The following is a 17112-nucleotide window of genomic DNA, read 5'->3' as shown; positions in this document are numbered from 1 at the left end:
GAAATAAGACATTCTTTCCTTTCTTTGGATGACAAGAAAGAGAATAATATTACGGTGATGAAAAAGCGTGATCTATACTGGAAAGCAGAACTCGTATGATAATAAAACACTCGATCGATCGCTCAATCACTCCATATTGCATGACTTTTACATTCTTAGTTTCAATCGCCGTAGTTTTAATTCGTTATCAATTTTTCTTTTCATTTTTTTTTTATTCACACCCTATAACACAGCCTCCTATTTGTACCTTGGTGAACTCTGTCTTCGCTTATGTGTTGGTTTTAACCTTTTTTTTCATACAGAAGTGATTCACATTGTATGATTGTATCTTCTCACACTATATTTTCTCTTATAAGAAATAAACGTCATTGATTTCGTATGATTATGTACATGCAAATGCTGAAAATGATATAAATTAAATAAACTGAAATGAAATAAATGATGCTCAAATGATTTGAATACATACATGAGAAGGGGAAAAAATAAATCTAATTACGGAAAATATAAGTGTAGAAATGACTAAGAGAGTTGTCCATGCTAAATTGTCCCTATATAATGTGATTATCATCCTCGAGTCGTTTTTAAAGTAGAGTTTTTGAAAAATTCATCCCACCTTTTCCAGCTTAGAATATGCGCAGCTGAACAGACCATTAAAAATTTCGAGAAAGAAAATGCAAAGATTAGGAGTAAAAACATTTTGCCATGAAACAAAAGTTTCACGTGTCTTCACCTGTACATTGTACTGAAAAATCGTAATTTCTGAAGATAAATATGACGTCAACCTCACAGTTGTCAGTCAGCCTCTCATGATGAACAAATATGCTACGTAGTCTAGCTTTAAAAACGTTAATCTTGTTTATGCAAAATTGGTCTGGACTTCACTGAAAGTAATGACAATAGAGATTTAAGAATTAGACTACGGAGGATCTACCTTAAATAAATAAACGATTAAGCTCCGTTTTCTCCATTAAATTCTTTGTTTAAACAAGATTATTTTAGTGCTAATATACGAGGATAGTAGCAGGTGCTGGTATAAAGTCTAGGTCTATGTTTATTGTACTAGTACGTCGGAAATTCGTGTGGAAGAAAAGCTTTAGAATTAAGAAGTCTGATATCGTAAACGGGATCGGGAGTAAGTGGTAATTTCAACTTCTTTGTATAAAAATGGCGCATTGGTTCCACAGAAATCCGCTCAAAGCTACGAATGTAGTAAATTTTGATCTTGGAAAACAAGCCAGCACTCCTCTTGCCAGGAATATTTGCAGGTAAGATCACCGCGCCGATAGAATAGGGCACTGCAATCAAAATGCTTAGTCCCAAGCGTACGCGTTCGTGTCGTTGTAGTAAGGCTTTCTTTATCTCATCAAGTCTTTTTGGGCCCCTGAGCTCGAATTGATCCTTGGCTTTATACACTAGTTAGATTTAGTGTAAATTTTAACTTGCAGTTGCGCTTGTTATGGTTAAAATTTATAATGTAAAATCTAAATGTATAAAATTTAGATCTATTTAAATTTACATTGTAAATAAGATAGACATCTAGACGATTCTAATGAATTTGCAAAGGCTATGATTTCTATGAATGTTTCCAGCACATTTGGACCTATAACTGTTAGATCTAGTATTTTCTAACATTAGAGTTCTAATAGTTATCGTTCATAATATTGGCAATAGAACCTATTGCATTTATAATGTTCTAGACTTTCGTCTTTATACTAGATCTGTGTCACTGTTAATGTAATAATGAGTGTTATCCAGTCAATGGTCAAGACTGGAAAACGAAAAAAAAAAATTAACAACGTTACGTTGCTTGTAATAATAGGTCTAAAATTTACTTATAAAGTTGGCTAGAATTCCCAGCTTCCTGCACATATCTTATTTTATAGTGTAGAGCTTCTACTGTACTTTGATGTACATTGTACATCCGATTAGTCTACATGTATTGAACATTAATCTGCATTTGTTTAAAGTTCATTGTGTTATTTAAAGAAACAACCATTACAAACGATGAAGTCAAATGAATAATATGAATATTATTTCCTTATTCATTTGATATATATTGATACGCTTGTAGATTGATATTTGTTGTGAATGCAATGTGATGCTCAATGTGAAATCTGTAAATTAAAAGATAAGTACCACATGTGATGTAGCATCCTTATCATGACTGTGTCACTCTTGCAAACACAAAATATGAATTGAAACTGTGAAGTCATGATTTCATTCCACCGCCTCAAGCAGAGGCCCCCCCCCCTTTAATTTTGCAAACGCGCCCCCTCTTTACGGAATTCCTGGATCCGCCCCTGCAAAGCAATATATAGAGTGAATCCCCATGTACCAAGATGTTATCTTAATCGATCTGTTTTTCATTCTGTCTCATTCCACTAACCTCTACTTATCTTACAGTGAAGCCAAGACTGCACGAGCAGCCCTACTCGCTCTTCTTCCAAACCCAAACACAGATTTAGCAGCTCTGAATGCTGCTGCAGAGAAGTACCTCGGCATTTTGCGTGGCTTTGTGGAGCCCACTACAGATCCGAACGCAAAACCAGCTGCACAGTCTGTAAGTTTGTGTTGATCAATGTTAAATGTTCATTTATTTATTTATTTTTTGCAGTGATTAATGCCCATGACCAAAAAAGGGTATTTTCATCTGCCACACATTTGATTAAAAATGTTAGAAGTGAGATGAGTGCCCATAGCATTCAAAGGATATATTCTGCAAGTATTAGTACTTTTTGTTTGAATATAATGAAGGCACTCTGATTGTTTTTGTTTCCCAGGTGAGATAAATCATATGTGGGAGAAATAGGAAGCAGATGCTCCTGTTGAGGGTTTGCAAGAAGCAGACTGTGCAATATGCCATCAGACTTTCATACTAACCCATTCCTTCTGATAGTATTGAAATCCCTATATGTAGACTTTTTTTTTTAGGCTTCACCAGGTGGGCTTAAGGCAATGGGTGCAAGGATGTAGCCAAAGAGATTCAGGTGTTTCTTTGATTTTACCAGCAGCTGTCCATCACAAGCCTTTCCATACTGTAACTACTGTTATAGTGTAAATTTTCCTTTGATTGATTCCCTTCTTTCTTTTTTAACCAGCTACGACAAATTTCCCATGGTTTCATTTCATTGTCAACACATTACTTAGCAGTGAGTTTACTTCTTTATTTGGACAAGAAATATGGCAGTGAAATATTTGCTCTTTTTATCATTATTTTCCCACTGGTATCACAATGCACAAATGGGCAATTCCACGGTAACTCGCGTTACAAATAATGGGTACATTTTTGGGATAATGTGCCAATATCTTTGTAATTGGTAGGATCTACAAGTTACTTTTTTCATCATGGGTTAAGTAGACATACACCAACTAAATGAATCCAAAAAGAAAAATAAAGGACAAACATGTTGGGATTCTTGAATCATTTAATTTCGGTAACTCGCGTTACACAAAAAGGACATGGTCAATTCTATGAAGACCTCTTTTTGGAAAGTCTCCTCATACTAGACAATCTTGATAAAAGTTTTCCTACCTTGAATTGATAGTGGGTTAGGACTCATAAATTAACAATATCAAAGTTGAGTAACAATGACCTGGAAAAATGTAGGGAGCCTTTATGTCGGTAACTCGCGTTACGGTAACTCGCGTTACATTATGTCCACTAACACAGGGTGACACAAATTGATGACATACAATTGTTCTGATGGCACTGAATCTTGTGTTGAATAATCTGAGAGATGCTTATTTGTGTAGATAGTAAAACGAATAAATGTGACCGTGCACCTCAAAACGAACATAAAGTCGCACACACTGATTTTGCGTGAGGACTGAAAACAAGTGAAATGGGTCAACCTAGCCAAACTTGACTTTTTCATATTTTCTGAAAAAGCAGGTCGTCTTTTACATTATTCTAAAATTTGGTGTCATAAAACGGGCAGGAAAGTGTGTTTTTTAGCAGTTTATCTCGAACATTTTTGATAGAATAGTGTGATTAGGTGTGTCTTCAGAATCCCTTTTTCATTTCTGAAAAACCTTGTCCACACTCTTCACTTTCAACTCTAATGACTTTTGAAAGGATAGTGCTACTGCTTTGAAAGTTGGCATTAATTATGGACAGAATGTGTTAATGAGGCATGCTTAATTTCAGTTTAATCTGATAATCCCTTCATTGTTGTTACTCCAGTGGGTTACTTCATGTTTTTTGTCCCATTCATCGCACAGCCAGCACGGTTTGGTAAAGATTAAGCGCTTGAATAGACACTGTACTTCAGAGCCTCTTTTCTCAGTTCACACTTTTTCTGAGGTTGTGCTTTCTTTCCAATGTTTAGATAGGTTAGGAGAGTCCATTTGATTTGAGTTATACATCATTTTAAAGCTTAAAGTCTGCTCTTTTAGAATATGGTCTTAACTAAAAATTCATGTCTGGCGACTTTTTGTTTGTTTTGAGGTGCACTGTCACAAATGTTAAACAAATATTTTACTAATAAACCCAATAGAAGAGTGTGTTTAAGACTAGTAAGAGCTTCACTCCTCATAGAGACCTTGAATATGTTTGAATATATACTAGATGATATGGGTGTATTATTACATTGTAAGTTTCAGAGTGTAAAGATGAAAAATGTTGAAAGTCTTTTTAAAACAAACCATAAAAGTATCAAACCCTATATACAAGTTTACGAAACAGCTTACAATCTTTCAAAAATTCAAATCCTATCTTTGTGAGGAGTGAAAACTAGTACATTTCTTTGCAGCTGATTGACAAAAAGACCAGTTCGTAATTCCACTTTGTGCATGAACAAAAAAAGATCATTTGTACCAACAGGCATTTTGGTTTGTAAATTCACTGACATTTAGCATCTGTGATGCGATGATTATTCATGCGATCCTTATCTAAATGATGCTTGCCAGCACATCCACCTGACAGCAAGAATGGTATTTTGCAATATAAACGGAAATAAGCTGTTACTGCATTCAATACAAAACAATGAAATGGATGCCTGCTAAATTATAAACTGATGGGAGTATTCTGATCCCCTGATCTAAATGCAAGTTCATTCTTTTTTTGAACAGAAGTTCCATAAATTGTTATGTCATGCAAGCTTATGCATTATGCTGCTTTGAAAACAAGTGAAGTGCCGAACCAACTGAGAAAAAAGAAAGGTCATTTGTACCAATGTGTACATGAGCTACAGTGTATACGAACTGGCTTATTACCCTACATCGACGTAAATAAGCACTGAATTGATCAGTGTTTTAGTAGTAGCCATGATAAAAAAGTCATGGGCGTACATACTCAAGCAGTATTCAAACTTACGACCTCCTGATCACCGGACCAGGTGTCATCTCCACTAGACCACCGTGCTTTCGCCCGACAGCAAGTAGTGCTGGTTCTAATCCTTATAACATGCAGTGGGTACTGCGTAATTATTCAAATTCATGAAATTCTTCCGTTGAGATGTTTTCATTGCAACTGATTGACAAATTGCCCTACATCAACGTTAATAAGCTCACTGAATTGATCAGTGTTTTATTAGTAGCCATGATAAAAAATCATGGGCATACATACTTGAGCAGGATTCGAACCCACAACCTCCTGATCTCCGGACAGGTGTCATCTTCAGTAAACCACCGAACAAGGATTAGAACCAACACTTCCTGTGCTTTATAGCATTCTGTAATAAAAATTCTGTAATACTGATGCAGGAAATTCAAAAGATAAATCTAATGGTCTCATTCACTGCTGGATAAATGTACACATGCAGTGAAAGCCAGGCTAGACTCTTCAATGTGGCATGTGATCAGTGGCCTTGATGCTAATCACAGTTTATTAGGCTACCCTCCTTTGTTTCAGTCAAGCATAGTGTGTATAGCACTGCATTTGATTGTTTTCACCACAATCTAGCTCAATTAAGTGCTAAAATTTGCTTATGTTGGGGGAAACTTGTGTTTATAGTTGGTAACTCGCATTACATGCCGGTAACTCGCGTTACATGGTAACTCGCGTTACACTTTTCATTGACATTTTTTAATGTGATAACAGTGTTTATTCAAGTCAACATCCTGTGTACAGTATCAGGGTGTGATGAATTTAGAAAATTATGATTCCCAACAAATTACCTCCACTGCTTCCTTCAGAATGAAAAATATTTCTTGTTTCGGTAACTCGCGTTACATGGCTCAAGGGCTGAACTTTCATGTGGTGATTAGAATTTTTTGAAGGTGGCATAAAAATTTCCTCATGGGAGACTGAAGTAGAACCAATTTGCTTCTTTAAAATGAATTAATTGAAGTGCTAGCAGAATTTTTCTATTAAAAATTGTTATATCAAGTTAAGCATGCATTTTAGCAATTTGGATGACAGAAAAATTGTCTTCAACATTTGTAGCTGTTTCTCGGGAAATATTTGACCGATTGATATAATTCTTTGAGTTTCTTTAACTTCAATATATGGGTAATACATAATGAGTAATTCTTTTGCAATATGATAAAGTTGAAATTTTAGTGCCATGTCCACATTCCCATGGAATTGCCCAAATGCACTTTAGGAAAATCATGGATGGCAAAATACTGTACATGTATATTTCATGTTTCCAGCATGTCACTGTATGGAGGCTTATGTGTAGGCCCTATGTGTTTAGCCAATAAAATGTGTGTAACATATCCATACGGGCACAATAGGAACTGCTGCATTTTCTTGATTTCATGTTTTTTCAATGATTCATATCCCAGCAGGGGTCAGGTGATGGAGAAGGAGGTCAAGAGCAGGAAATGGTGGCCAGTGGGTCACAGGACGGCAAACTGAGAAATGCCATCAAGTTCACGTGGTCCAACAGCCTGGGGGAAAAGCACACGTGAGTAGCAGCATCAGTCATGTATCTTTTCCTCTGCCATCAGATCTTGTCATGAAATGTCACAATTTCATATCAAGGCATATTAAGAGATTTTAACCCTATCACACTGCAGATTCTTTAAAATGGTTGTTAATGCATGATAAAAAAAATGGGAGAATAATGCTGATCCCTCGTGGTTTGCCCAAGGTGACTGGCAATAGTCAGCAAACCGCATCAACCAGGCACATTGTGCCATATATCGTATTTAAGAAGAACACAATGCATGATAAAAGCTGCAAGAGCTTTTGTTCTGTTTTATCTTGATATAAAGATTTGTGTGATTTTGGTGAAGAAGACTCTACAGAGACCTGTGAAAAGTTCAACATGCAAATTTGCTTTTAAAGTTAGGTATTGAACTCTTTTTCATGATGGAAATAAAAGATGATGTGATCTCTCTTTTTGTCATAAATCTGAATACATTATCTAACTATGTCTTTTGGTGTGTGGGTTTTGTTTTGCTTGATTGTTTGTTTGTGTTTGTTTGTTTGTTTGTTTGTTTTTTTTTGGGGGGGGGTTGTTGTAAAATGTAACATTTCAGTAGATGACACAACAGAAAGAATTGTTTGTGACGTTTGTTTCTATCTTACTAAGTACCAATGTAGGAAATGCTGTCCTGAACGGAGAAATGCATACACGTACGTCACATTCATATCGGCATTAGAGTCAATATTTTCGCGTGTTTTAAATTTCGCGAATAGCAGCTGACTCGCAAAATTCGCGGAAATAAAATCCTTGCAAAATATTTGGCGTATACAGTATTCTTTAGGCATAGATATGAATTTCCAGTGTTGATGCTGAATGCTGATTTTTCAATCATTTCTTCTTGCAGCTCCCAGTATGACGTTATCTTTGAGCAAATCATGATTCTATTCAACATTGCCCTGTGGCACACCAAACATGCAGCAGCACTGGCAGGGGCCAAGGAAGAGTGAGTTAAAATTGCCATGGAAACTTCATGATATGAGACCTCATCCTAATGTAGTTTAACATGCTGTTGTGTGACTTGTGTCATTTATTTATGACTAATTTGTCCCCGCCGAACAAGTTCGAGCAGGGGACTATGAAACGGGCTCCGTGTGTGTGTGTGTCCGTTCGTGTGTCCGTGCGTGTGTCCGTGTGTCCGTCTGTGTGTGCGTCCGTGTGTGATCAAAATGCTACAAAATGTTACTCATTCGCCATTTCTAACCCGATTTCGATTCCGTTTGCTTTATGTGATAGCACTAGGTGAGGGCTTCAAAACTTCTACACAGAATTTTGACCTCTGACTTCTTTGACATTTGACCTTGATTTTTGACCTGTGTTGTGTACATTTTGCTACAAAATGCTACTCCTTCGCCAATTTTAACCCGATTTCGATTCCATTTGCTTTATGTGATGGCACTAGGTGAGGGCTTCAAAAACTTCTACACAGAATTTTGACCTTTGACTTCTTTGACCTTTGACCTTGATTTTTTACCTATATTGTGCATTGGCTACAAAATGCTACTCCTTCGCCATTTCTAACCCGATTTCGATTCCGTTTGCTTTATGTGATGGCACTAGGTGAGGGCTTCAAAACTTCTACACAGAATTTTGACCTTTGACTTCTTTGACCTTTGACCTTGATTTTTGACCTATATTGTTCATTTTGCTACAAAATGCTACTTCCGGCGGGGACATATATTACGCACCGCGTAATTTCTACTTTTCCTTGTTGATATCTGGAAAACTCTCATTTACAAGTGCAATGGTCAGAGGTGGAATGAGAAATACTTGCATCATCATCATAGTCCTGGTACCATTATGGGATTACAGTTCATGACACAATAATCACTGATTTAAATTCTTGTTTGTGTATTCATTCTATTATTGCTTTATTTCTTTCTGTTGTTTCTCATTGTGTGCACAGTAGTATTTGAGGCAATGTTTTCTGAAATGGTAATCCATCCATACATAGTTATTTCTTGTCAACACAACTAAGGTTAGATTGACATTAGAACCTTAATAGAATCTGGTGTTTGTCTGTGTGTTTGGCAATGCAAAAATAAACTGAAGAAAGGTTATGAGATCTTATGTCAAAGATCATAATTCATTCATTTTTTAAATTTCAACTTTGATATGTTGTATGTCCTACAGCATTGAAGACAATGATGCCAAAGAAGTTCACAAATGCTTGCGATCAGCAGCTGGGATATTTAAGTACATTGACGTAAGTACCTCGGTAGGAGAACATACTTTGCCGATAATGGCACTCCACTTGTTCGGAAAATAGTCTTGGGTATTTCTCATAAGTCACTTGAAGTTTTACCAGAATAGCAAAACTAGAGTTTTGGTGTCTCCCACAAGAGTCACTTGAAGTTACCAGAATAATAGAACTGGTTACTGGGAACTGGATGAATTGTAGAACCTCACTTCCATGAAAACAAATTTACAAGTACAACCTGTCAGTTCAGTGTAGATATCAGAAATTGTGAAATCATAAATGGAAAAATGCACATGCTCCTACGGATATTGAAGCGTGGTTGGGCAAAATGAGAGTTTGATATACCCCGGCAGGTAGAATTGAAGATTATGCCCTTTGCTTAGCCTGTACAAGCATTTAGGGCTTTCCTCTTTTTTTTTTTTTTATCTCTGCATCTATCCAAATCCTACTAGAGTAAGAGCAGTGTCAATTGATGTTTTGAATCTGTAACTTCTTCTCCTACACAAACTTCAAGACTGTTTTTGTTCTAATTCATTCTATTTACTGCTCGTTACTTCAAGTTGTGAGTGATAATAGAAACATATGTACATCATCATTCAAGAATTCAGGTGCGTTATAATGATTTCTATACAAAATTGTATTTCCAAACAGGAGACCCTGACGGCAAAGTTGTTTGAGAGGACTGGAGATGGCACAGACCTTGACCCTAACGTTCTCAAGGCGTACATCCAACAGTGTACAGCAGAGGCACAGGAAGGTGTGTTGGTTCATATTTCCCAGTAGTTAAAAATTTATCAGTGTTCATTGCCCTATTTTCAAGAATTCAATTTTTCAATTTAGCAGTTGCATTGATAGTATTTGTTCTTCCTGCTATGCACAATTTTCTGCACAGCTTTAGCTCTTTCTTACACATTACTTTATCATCTTGATAGTTGTGTCAGTTTGTAGTTGTCAAACAGTCAATCTAACTGACCTTGCTCGGTTATGCCACAAGAGCTACTAATCACAAACCAAGTTGAAGTACCTTAATGACACTTGGTGTGTATGGCCATACATAGATAAATGTGGGTAGCAGTCAGAGGACAAAGGTCATACTGTTAAGTTCAGGGGCCACAATGGAGCACAGCTAATCAAAACAATGCATTTGGTCAAGGGTGACGAACAGTGGGCAAAATCTTGTCAATTAGTGCCAGGGTAAGCCTGGTGAAGTAGTTTGACGGGATGTTTCATTATGTCTGGAACTATAAATTTGTAACATTTTTAAGCATCACTTCAAAATGTTCTATGATCATGGCTCAGTTTAGTGGTATGAAGGACCTCATATAGAGGTGGATCATCTTTTCAAAGCTGTATGCTCAGAAACGTATTCTCTTCTTTGCATACTGTTTCTGCTCTCCAGTCACTGTGGCCCGTGCTATTGAGATGAAGCATGCCACCAATCTGGTGTCGTCCCTCGCCTTCGAGACGGGAAAACTCTTCAAACTGGCGGACAATTCCCTGAAGGCAGTCGAAGAAACCCTCGTCAACAAGTGGCGCAAGTACCTGCAGCTGAAGGCCACATTCTACCTTGCGTATGTGAGTTAAAGGGAAAATCCTCTCCATGCCCAAGTTAGCTGTATTGAATAGAGTGAAATCAGACCAGCAGAATTGTCAAGATATGTGTGCTTCAAAGCAACAAGGACGTTCTTTCAATTCATTTAATTTCTATTCTAATTTTATTTCTGATATCACACAAATTCTTTCAAATACAATAATCACACGAAATTGATGTAATACATATTACATGAACATACATTTGAAAGTGGAAAAGAAAAAAAAAGTGCAATACCTATGTTAAATTGTCTAAACAAAATCATTGTGTTATTAACCCATTGAGGACGAGCTGATTTTGCTACAACACACATTTCCCATAGACACCTGCTTGAGTATACTCAGGACTTGTCTTCAACGGGTTAAAAAGAGGGTCACATGTAAAAGATAACCTTGTAGAGATGTGGGTTAGACCGGCAACGAGTACTGTACATCACTCTAATAGCAGGGTTAAGATGTTCCCTGCATGCAATTCTTATTGTGGTGGTCATCACCTGTCTTGTGTTCTGGCCCCCAACTGCAGGCGCACTGCTACCACGCCCAGACCCTCCTGGCCCAGGACAAGTGTGGCGCTGCGGTCAGGTCAGCGAAGGAAAGCCAGACACGTAAGTCTGCCCTGCCACATTTTCCAGGAGTTAGAGTTTGTGTGAGAAGGGAGAGTTAATCAGTAGTGTAGAATAATTGGGTTAATGTATCTGCGAGTATGTGTTGGGGGGGGGGGGGAGGGGAGGGGGAGGGGTGTTATTTGTTATTGCTTAAGGAGGGGAGATCATGTCTGTAGTTATGAAGGATGTTGCCATGGTTTTCAGCCATGTTACTGGACCTTGCCTTATCTCAGCCTATAAACCTCATTGCCTTTAAGATTGTGTTAACAGTACTTAGGCTTGCCATCAGATTTTTTACCACGAAGACAACCAACAAACAAATGTTTAGATTTCACTACCGGTATGTAACTCATTCAAGTCTATTGTTTGAGAAAAATCTACATGAAGGTCAATAACATCACCTGAATGTTGATATTGTGACGAATGAAAGTTGTACTAATCACTGATATCCCTTTTTACCTCACCCTTCTTTCTAACCATAAACATATGACTTTGGCATGATGAAAGCCTTTAGATATCTCATACATGATTAGACTTTGTGCCATGCTTTTTTTTTTTTGGGGGGGGGGGAGGGGGTGGAGATGGGCTTATTAATCGAAACACAAAGAGGAAGTGAAGGTATTGGAGTCAACAAATCATCTTCGCCAAAAGGGTGATGAACATTTGCAGGTAGAAGAACACTTTAGTGAAATATGTTCCTGGGTATGCAGATGATAATTTCAAGTTTGTATTCCCCTGTGTGTGTTGTTAATGATAGTGAGGTAAAAGAAATTGAGAATATTGCTGAAAATGTTTCATGCAGCATACAGAAAGGGAATCATTCTTAGGTCTACTAACTTTATGAAAGATATGGAAATTAGTTGCTCCGTTTACACTTGCCTATGAATCACTTCACTGGCATTTGAATTGTATTCATACATTCTGTTTGTAACTGTTTTCTGTCGCATAGCAACTAGTAGACCATTGCTCTGAACTGATGGAGTTGATATTAAATTGGCAAATATGGAATATAAACACAGTAGCATTTCTTTCACCATTGCAAGGCATACGATTAATGTTGAGCTTTCCAGCAGAAGAAAACACCAGAACACTTCACTGTCATACAGAGTAAACAAAGATTACAGAGAAGATGTTAGATATGTGATATGCTTTCTCTCCCTGAAGAATACCAGAAGGCGGAGGAGTTGGGACGGACATACGCGTCTACCAAAGGCCCAGGGAGGAGTGCGAAACCCCAGGAGCATGCCTTCTTCCGTCGTCTTGGCCCACTCATCAGGAGGAACCTGGAGAAAGTAGAGAGAGAGAATGGATTTATGTGAGTGCCTCAGCACCATCAATATGGTGCTCTTGTTCTTATCTCATTATGTATGAACCACTTATTGAGTCTGTACCAAGGGTTTGCTATTTATGCCTCCGCAACGAAGTGGCCGGAGGCATTATGTTTTCGGGTCGTCCGTCCGTCCGTCCGTCCGTCCGTCCGTCCGTCCGTCCGTCCGTCCGTCCGTCCGTCCGTCCGTCCGTACGTACGTCCGTCCGTACGTCCGTACGTCCGTACGTCCGTCCGTCCCGTTTTGTTTTTGTCGATATCTCAAGAACCGTGTGGTGGTTTTACATCAAACTTGGTATGAGGGTATATCCTTGGGGGATAATACTTTGTGTGGATTTTAGGGTCACAGGGTCAAAGGTCAAAGGTCACAGGTTATTTTGTGAAAAAAAAATTGAAATTTCATGTTTTTCTCCATATCTCGCAAATGGTTCAAGGTATCTTCATGGAACTTAGTATATATGCTTGTACTGATGGGCAGTGATTATCTAGGGAAGTTGGGGTCGTGGGTCAAAGGTCAGGGGGTCAAAGGTCAAGGTCAACTCCTCAAAATATCACTACTTTCCTGAGAATGCAATATGCCTGAAGGTTTTTTTTTTTTTTTTTAACTTGATGTATGGCATGTATTACCCAATATATATTTTTGGGGAAGTTTCTTGCCAAAAGGTCAAAGGTCAAAAGGTCAAAGGTCAAGTGAAAGTGCTAAATTGCACTTTTTCCTCCATATCTCGAAAGTAACTCCAGGTATCATCATGAAACTTACATATTTATGCATGTTCAACCTAACAGTGATTCTCTTTGGAACTGTGAGGTCAAAGGTCAAAGGCCAGGTTTAGATAATGCTATTTTCCCATTTGATACTGAAATTATACTTTTCCTCAATACCTTGAAAATTACTCTATGCATAAACTTATAAAAGGGTCAAAAGTCAAGTAAAAATCATCAGTTCCCCAAATACCTGCACTCTGACATTTTAATCATTCATCCAATTGAACCTAGTTCTAGGAAAGTGAACATTCAGCACATTTGTGTCAAACCTGTCCTTTTAATATTTTGCCAATTGTGTGAAACTGTCATCACACATTGTCAAGACATTGTACTATAGACCTATTAGGAGAACCATGCATTATGGCGGAGGCATATCAGTAGCCGTAGCGATATGTCTAGTTTTTTTCTTCAATAGATGTCTCATACCATGCATCATTTGATGTTACTGACATGCAAGTAGTATTAACTTAGTCATGAAATATACTCCACTTTTGCACCAAGATTTTTTTTTTTTTAAAGGAAGAGAAACTAAGATACTTCTTTCATTTCTCATTTGGCAATTGTAAGTTATAGCCACATCTTTCATTTGCGTAAATGATGCATGCATTTCATATCTCATGATACATATTTGCCCATATGATTATCTTAATGTAAATGGATATATGATGGCCATCTCAGTCAATTTTTTTTATATTTCTTGTAACCCTCAACTTTAAATAGTCACATAGAAGTGATATGAGATAAATGTCTGGATTGAAATCTTTGCGACTTGGAGGAAAAGATCCAAATTGAAAGTCCGTATTTTTTTCTGTCAGTGACATAAAACGTCCCTATGATTGAGCCTATTGCATGCAATATACTTTCTATTGCAGATGTTTACACATCCTTTTGATAAAGATTGAAGCTATTGGCAATTTGTTTTTTTTTTTAAACTGTCGTATGAAGAGAAGACTTTTATGTACAATATCAGCACTTGATATGTGCATACAATCTTACTACAGTGATGATGTAGAATGTAGCCAGTCAGGGAGAGTGATATTTGTTCAGTGATATTGATTTCAATTCAGCACAACTTCAGGTTGCTAAATGGAGGCCAGTTTGCATTTATTTTGAATAGCAAAGATTGGAATGACTGTGGCAATAAATTCAATACTCACAAGTGATTGGCTGTTTTCTCACTACCGTTGTAGTAACTGCAATTATTTTGTAGATGACAATAATCAGATACCCCTTTGTGAAATGGGAGTCTGGTCTGTGCATACTGTAAGTAGACATATGCATAACTTTAAAGGTAGACCCCATGCATTCAGTGACTCACATCAATTCTCACATCCAGCTACTACCAGAAGGTCCCAGATGAGGTGCCAGAACTCCCCACCAAGGCCACGTACGGTCTGGCCAGCCCCGTGGATTTTGAGATGCCAAGCAAGTCCGAGGACTGGACAGCAGAAACCTACAGCGGCTTCAAAGTTGCCAATGCTAGTCCAGAGGAGGTGTGTATATGCATCCTATCATTTTACTTTAACCCGTTGAGGAGGGTTTGCTTTTTGCTACAACACGCATTTCCCCATAGACGCTTGCCCGAGTATACTCGGGGCTTGTCCTCAATGGGTTAAGAAAACAGGTCAGTTGGAAAGCTGTTCCTAGTTTTCCAGTCATCACTAAATCATAATCTTTTTTTTTTCTTTCAGCTCATCAATTTTTGGCTGAAATTTTGAAATATTTTCATCGTAATTGTTGGAGGAAATACATACATTATCAATGTTGGTGGCAGGCATGTCAGCTGTGTATTTTGATAAACCCTTTCCCCCGACTTCAGGAAGAATGGGTTGTAAGCCACAGCCACACTATTTTACATTAATTTAAAGTTCATTCCCACATCATATGTCCAAGTTGACTATATTTGATAGAACAACTCAAATGAACAGAATGGTAAATGTTTAATTGTAATTTTGCGTAAAATAAAAAAGTGAAGGATGTTATCATTTGCACATTTCACCAAAAAGTTCACATTCCACAAGTTACCCATTTTAGATCTGGTTTTTGTGAGAATCAACCTTTTTGTTTGATTGTATATCAAAGACAACATAAACAGTGTGTTTAATTTGACTATAATGATTTTGAGGATATCTTCTTTGGTATCTGTTTGATTAATCGAGGATGATGGAAAATTATGAGCAAATTATATAATATTCTCTGTTTGCTGAAGAAATGATTTGAGAAATTATTGGTTGGAGACAGTCACTTGTGTATTGGAGACTTATTTGGTATGACAAAAGGGAATACCATTGAACTTTTGTTCGATAGAATAAGACACTTTGGAGCATACGCCGGACAAACCCGCTGCAATATACAACAATAACACGGATCAGTTACCATACATGATTCAGTTATAGCGCAAATAAATGTCATATCTGTATACCAGATATTCATGTTCCTATTAGTATACTTCCCTGAAAACAGTTTGCTTACCATGGTTATGTTTCTCTCTCTTTCTCTCTCGTGATTGCTGTTGCATTCCATCAACCATTCCCCCCAGAGAGCGAAAGAGAAGGACGACACTCCGAAGCCCGTGAAGGAAGTTCCTGTAAATCCGACGGACAAGGAGTCCAGTAACAGCAGTGGCTGCATTGTCTCATAGGACACCGTTGCCGTGGGTGACCGTTTAGAGAATCCTTTTAACCAGGGAGTGCTCCACACTCCAGAAAAGAAGCTTTCCAATCGACCAACTCATGACATTTTAAGATTTTGCTTAAAGTCTCCACAAAATTGTACATATAGACTCTGGATTACTGAAAAGAATTTACGGAATGTTGATTTCTTTCAATAAGATTATTTTTTTGATTGATTTTGCTGTATAAAGTTAAGACCACAGTAATGTGCATTTAAGATAAGAGAAGACACCAGTTCATATCTGTGTAAAAAGGAAAAGACATGGTACCCCACTGAAAAATAACAACAAAAAAGATATACTTGTTTCAAGACCACTTAAAACCTATCCACTCTTGCTAATCTTGTTTGTAAATGAGTTGCGATGGCTTAGTGCATTGCTGCCATATATGTGGCAGTTCATTAAGAGACAATTATTTCTTGACAGGGTAAATTCATTGTTGAAGCGATTTCAATTTTGAATTTGTGGTCCAGTTGCACTTTCAGAGTGGCAGTCCTCATTGTTTTTATTTAAATCTTAATCAATATGCCATTAAAGGTCCAGTTTACCTTTGGGAGCAATCATTTGCAAAATGTTCAAGATATCGCCTTTCATTCATATGTGTAGGTTTGTTGTACCACAAAACACCCTTCCATGTGAAATTTTTGCAATAAAGCCTAAGTTATAAGGAGAGGTGAGCATTTTTCTCAATAAACCGTAGCAGTATACGGTTTAGTTTGGAAACATTTTTATTATAACTATTGTTCACATTTTGTATATTTAACAAAACTATTGTTCACATTTTGTATATTTAACAATACGTAGAATCAATTTTACTGATTCCAATTTTCACAGAGGTTGTTTCTATCCCTAACTCATACTTTAGAACTATTTTAAAGCATTAATGCTGGGTTTTTGTTTCATCTGCAAATGGTAATTTATGCCTTTAAGTTATTGTCTGAGTGCATATCAGAAGCAAACTTGATAAGGATGATCTGTTTTCCTCTATTTGTAATATTGTTATTGTCTTCTTCAAATATCATTTACCTGATAGCAGCATCAACTTGTGTTGAACGTCAGCTGTGCTAATTCAAGTGAGGTAG

General features: G+C 37.3%; 1 protein-coding gene across 1 annotated transcript; it reads left to right on the top strand.

Annotated features, from left to right (window-relative positions):
* Window positions 1-1159: 1159 nt before the first annotated feature.
* Window positions 1160-16707, top strand: LOC139738578 (BRO1 domain-containing protein BROX-like). Its single transcript, XM_071649195.1, has 11 exons — window positions 1160-1265; window positions 2404-2560; window positions 6730-6851; window positions 7720-7818; window positions 9006-9078; window positions 9724-9829; window positions 10472-10647; window positions 11186-11267; window positions 12432-12582; window positions 14696-14852; window positions 15899-16707. Exons 1-11 carry the CDS (start codon window positions 1165-1167, stop codon window positions 15998-16000), a joined length of 1326 nt encoding a protein of 441 aa, XP_071505296.1. The 5' UTR covers window positions 1160-1164; the 3' UTR covers window positions 16001-16707.
* The last annotated feature ends 405 nt before the right edge of the window (window positions 16708-17112 follow it).

Source organism: Diadema antillarum, unplaced genomic scaffold, assembly GCF_040938485.1.
Source record: "Diadema antillarum isolate AM-2024a unplaced genomic scaffold, OU_Dant_1.0 seq00000757_RagTag, whole genome shotgun sequence".
NCBI lineage: Eukaryota > Metazoa > Echinodermata > Echinoidea > Diadematoida > Diadematidae > Diadema > Diadema antillarum.
This window is presented reverse-complemented; position numbering and strand designations above follow the sequence as displayed.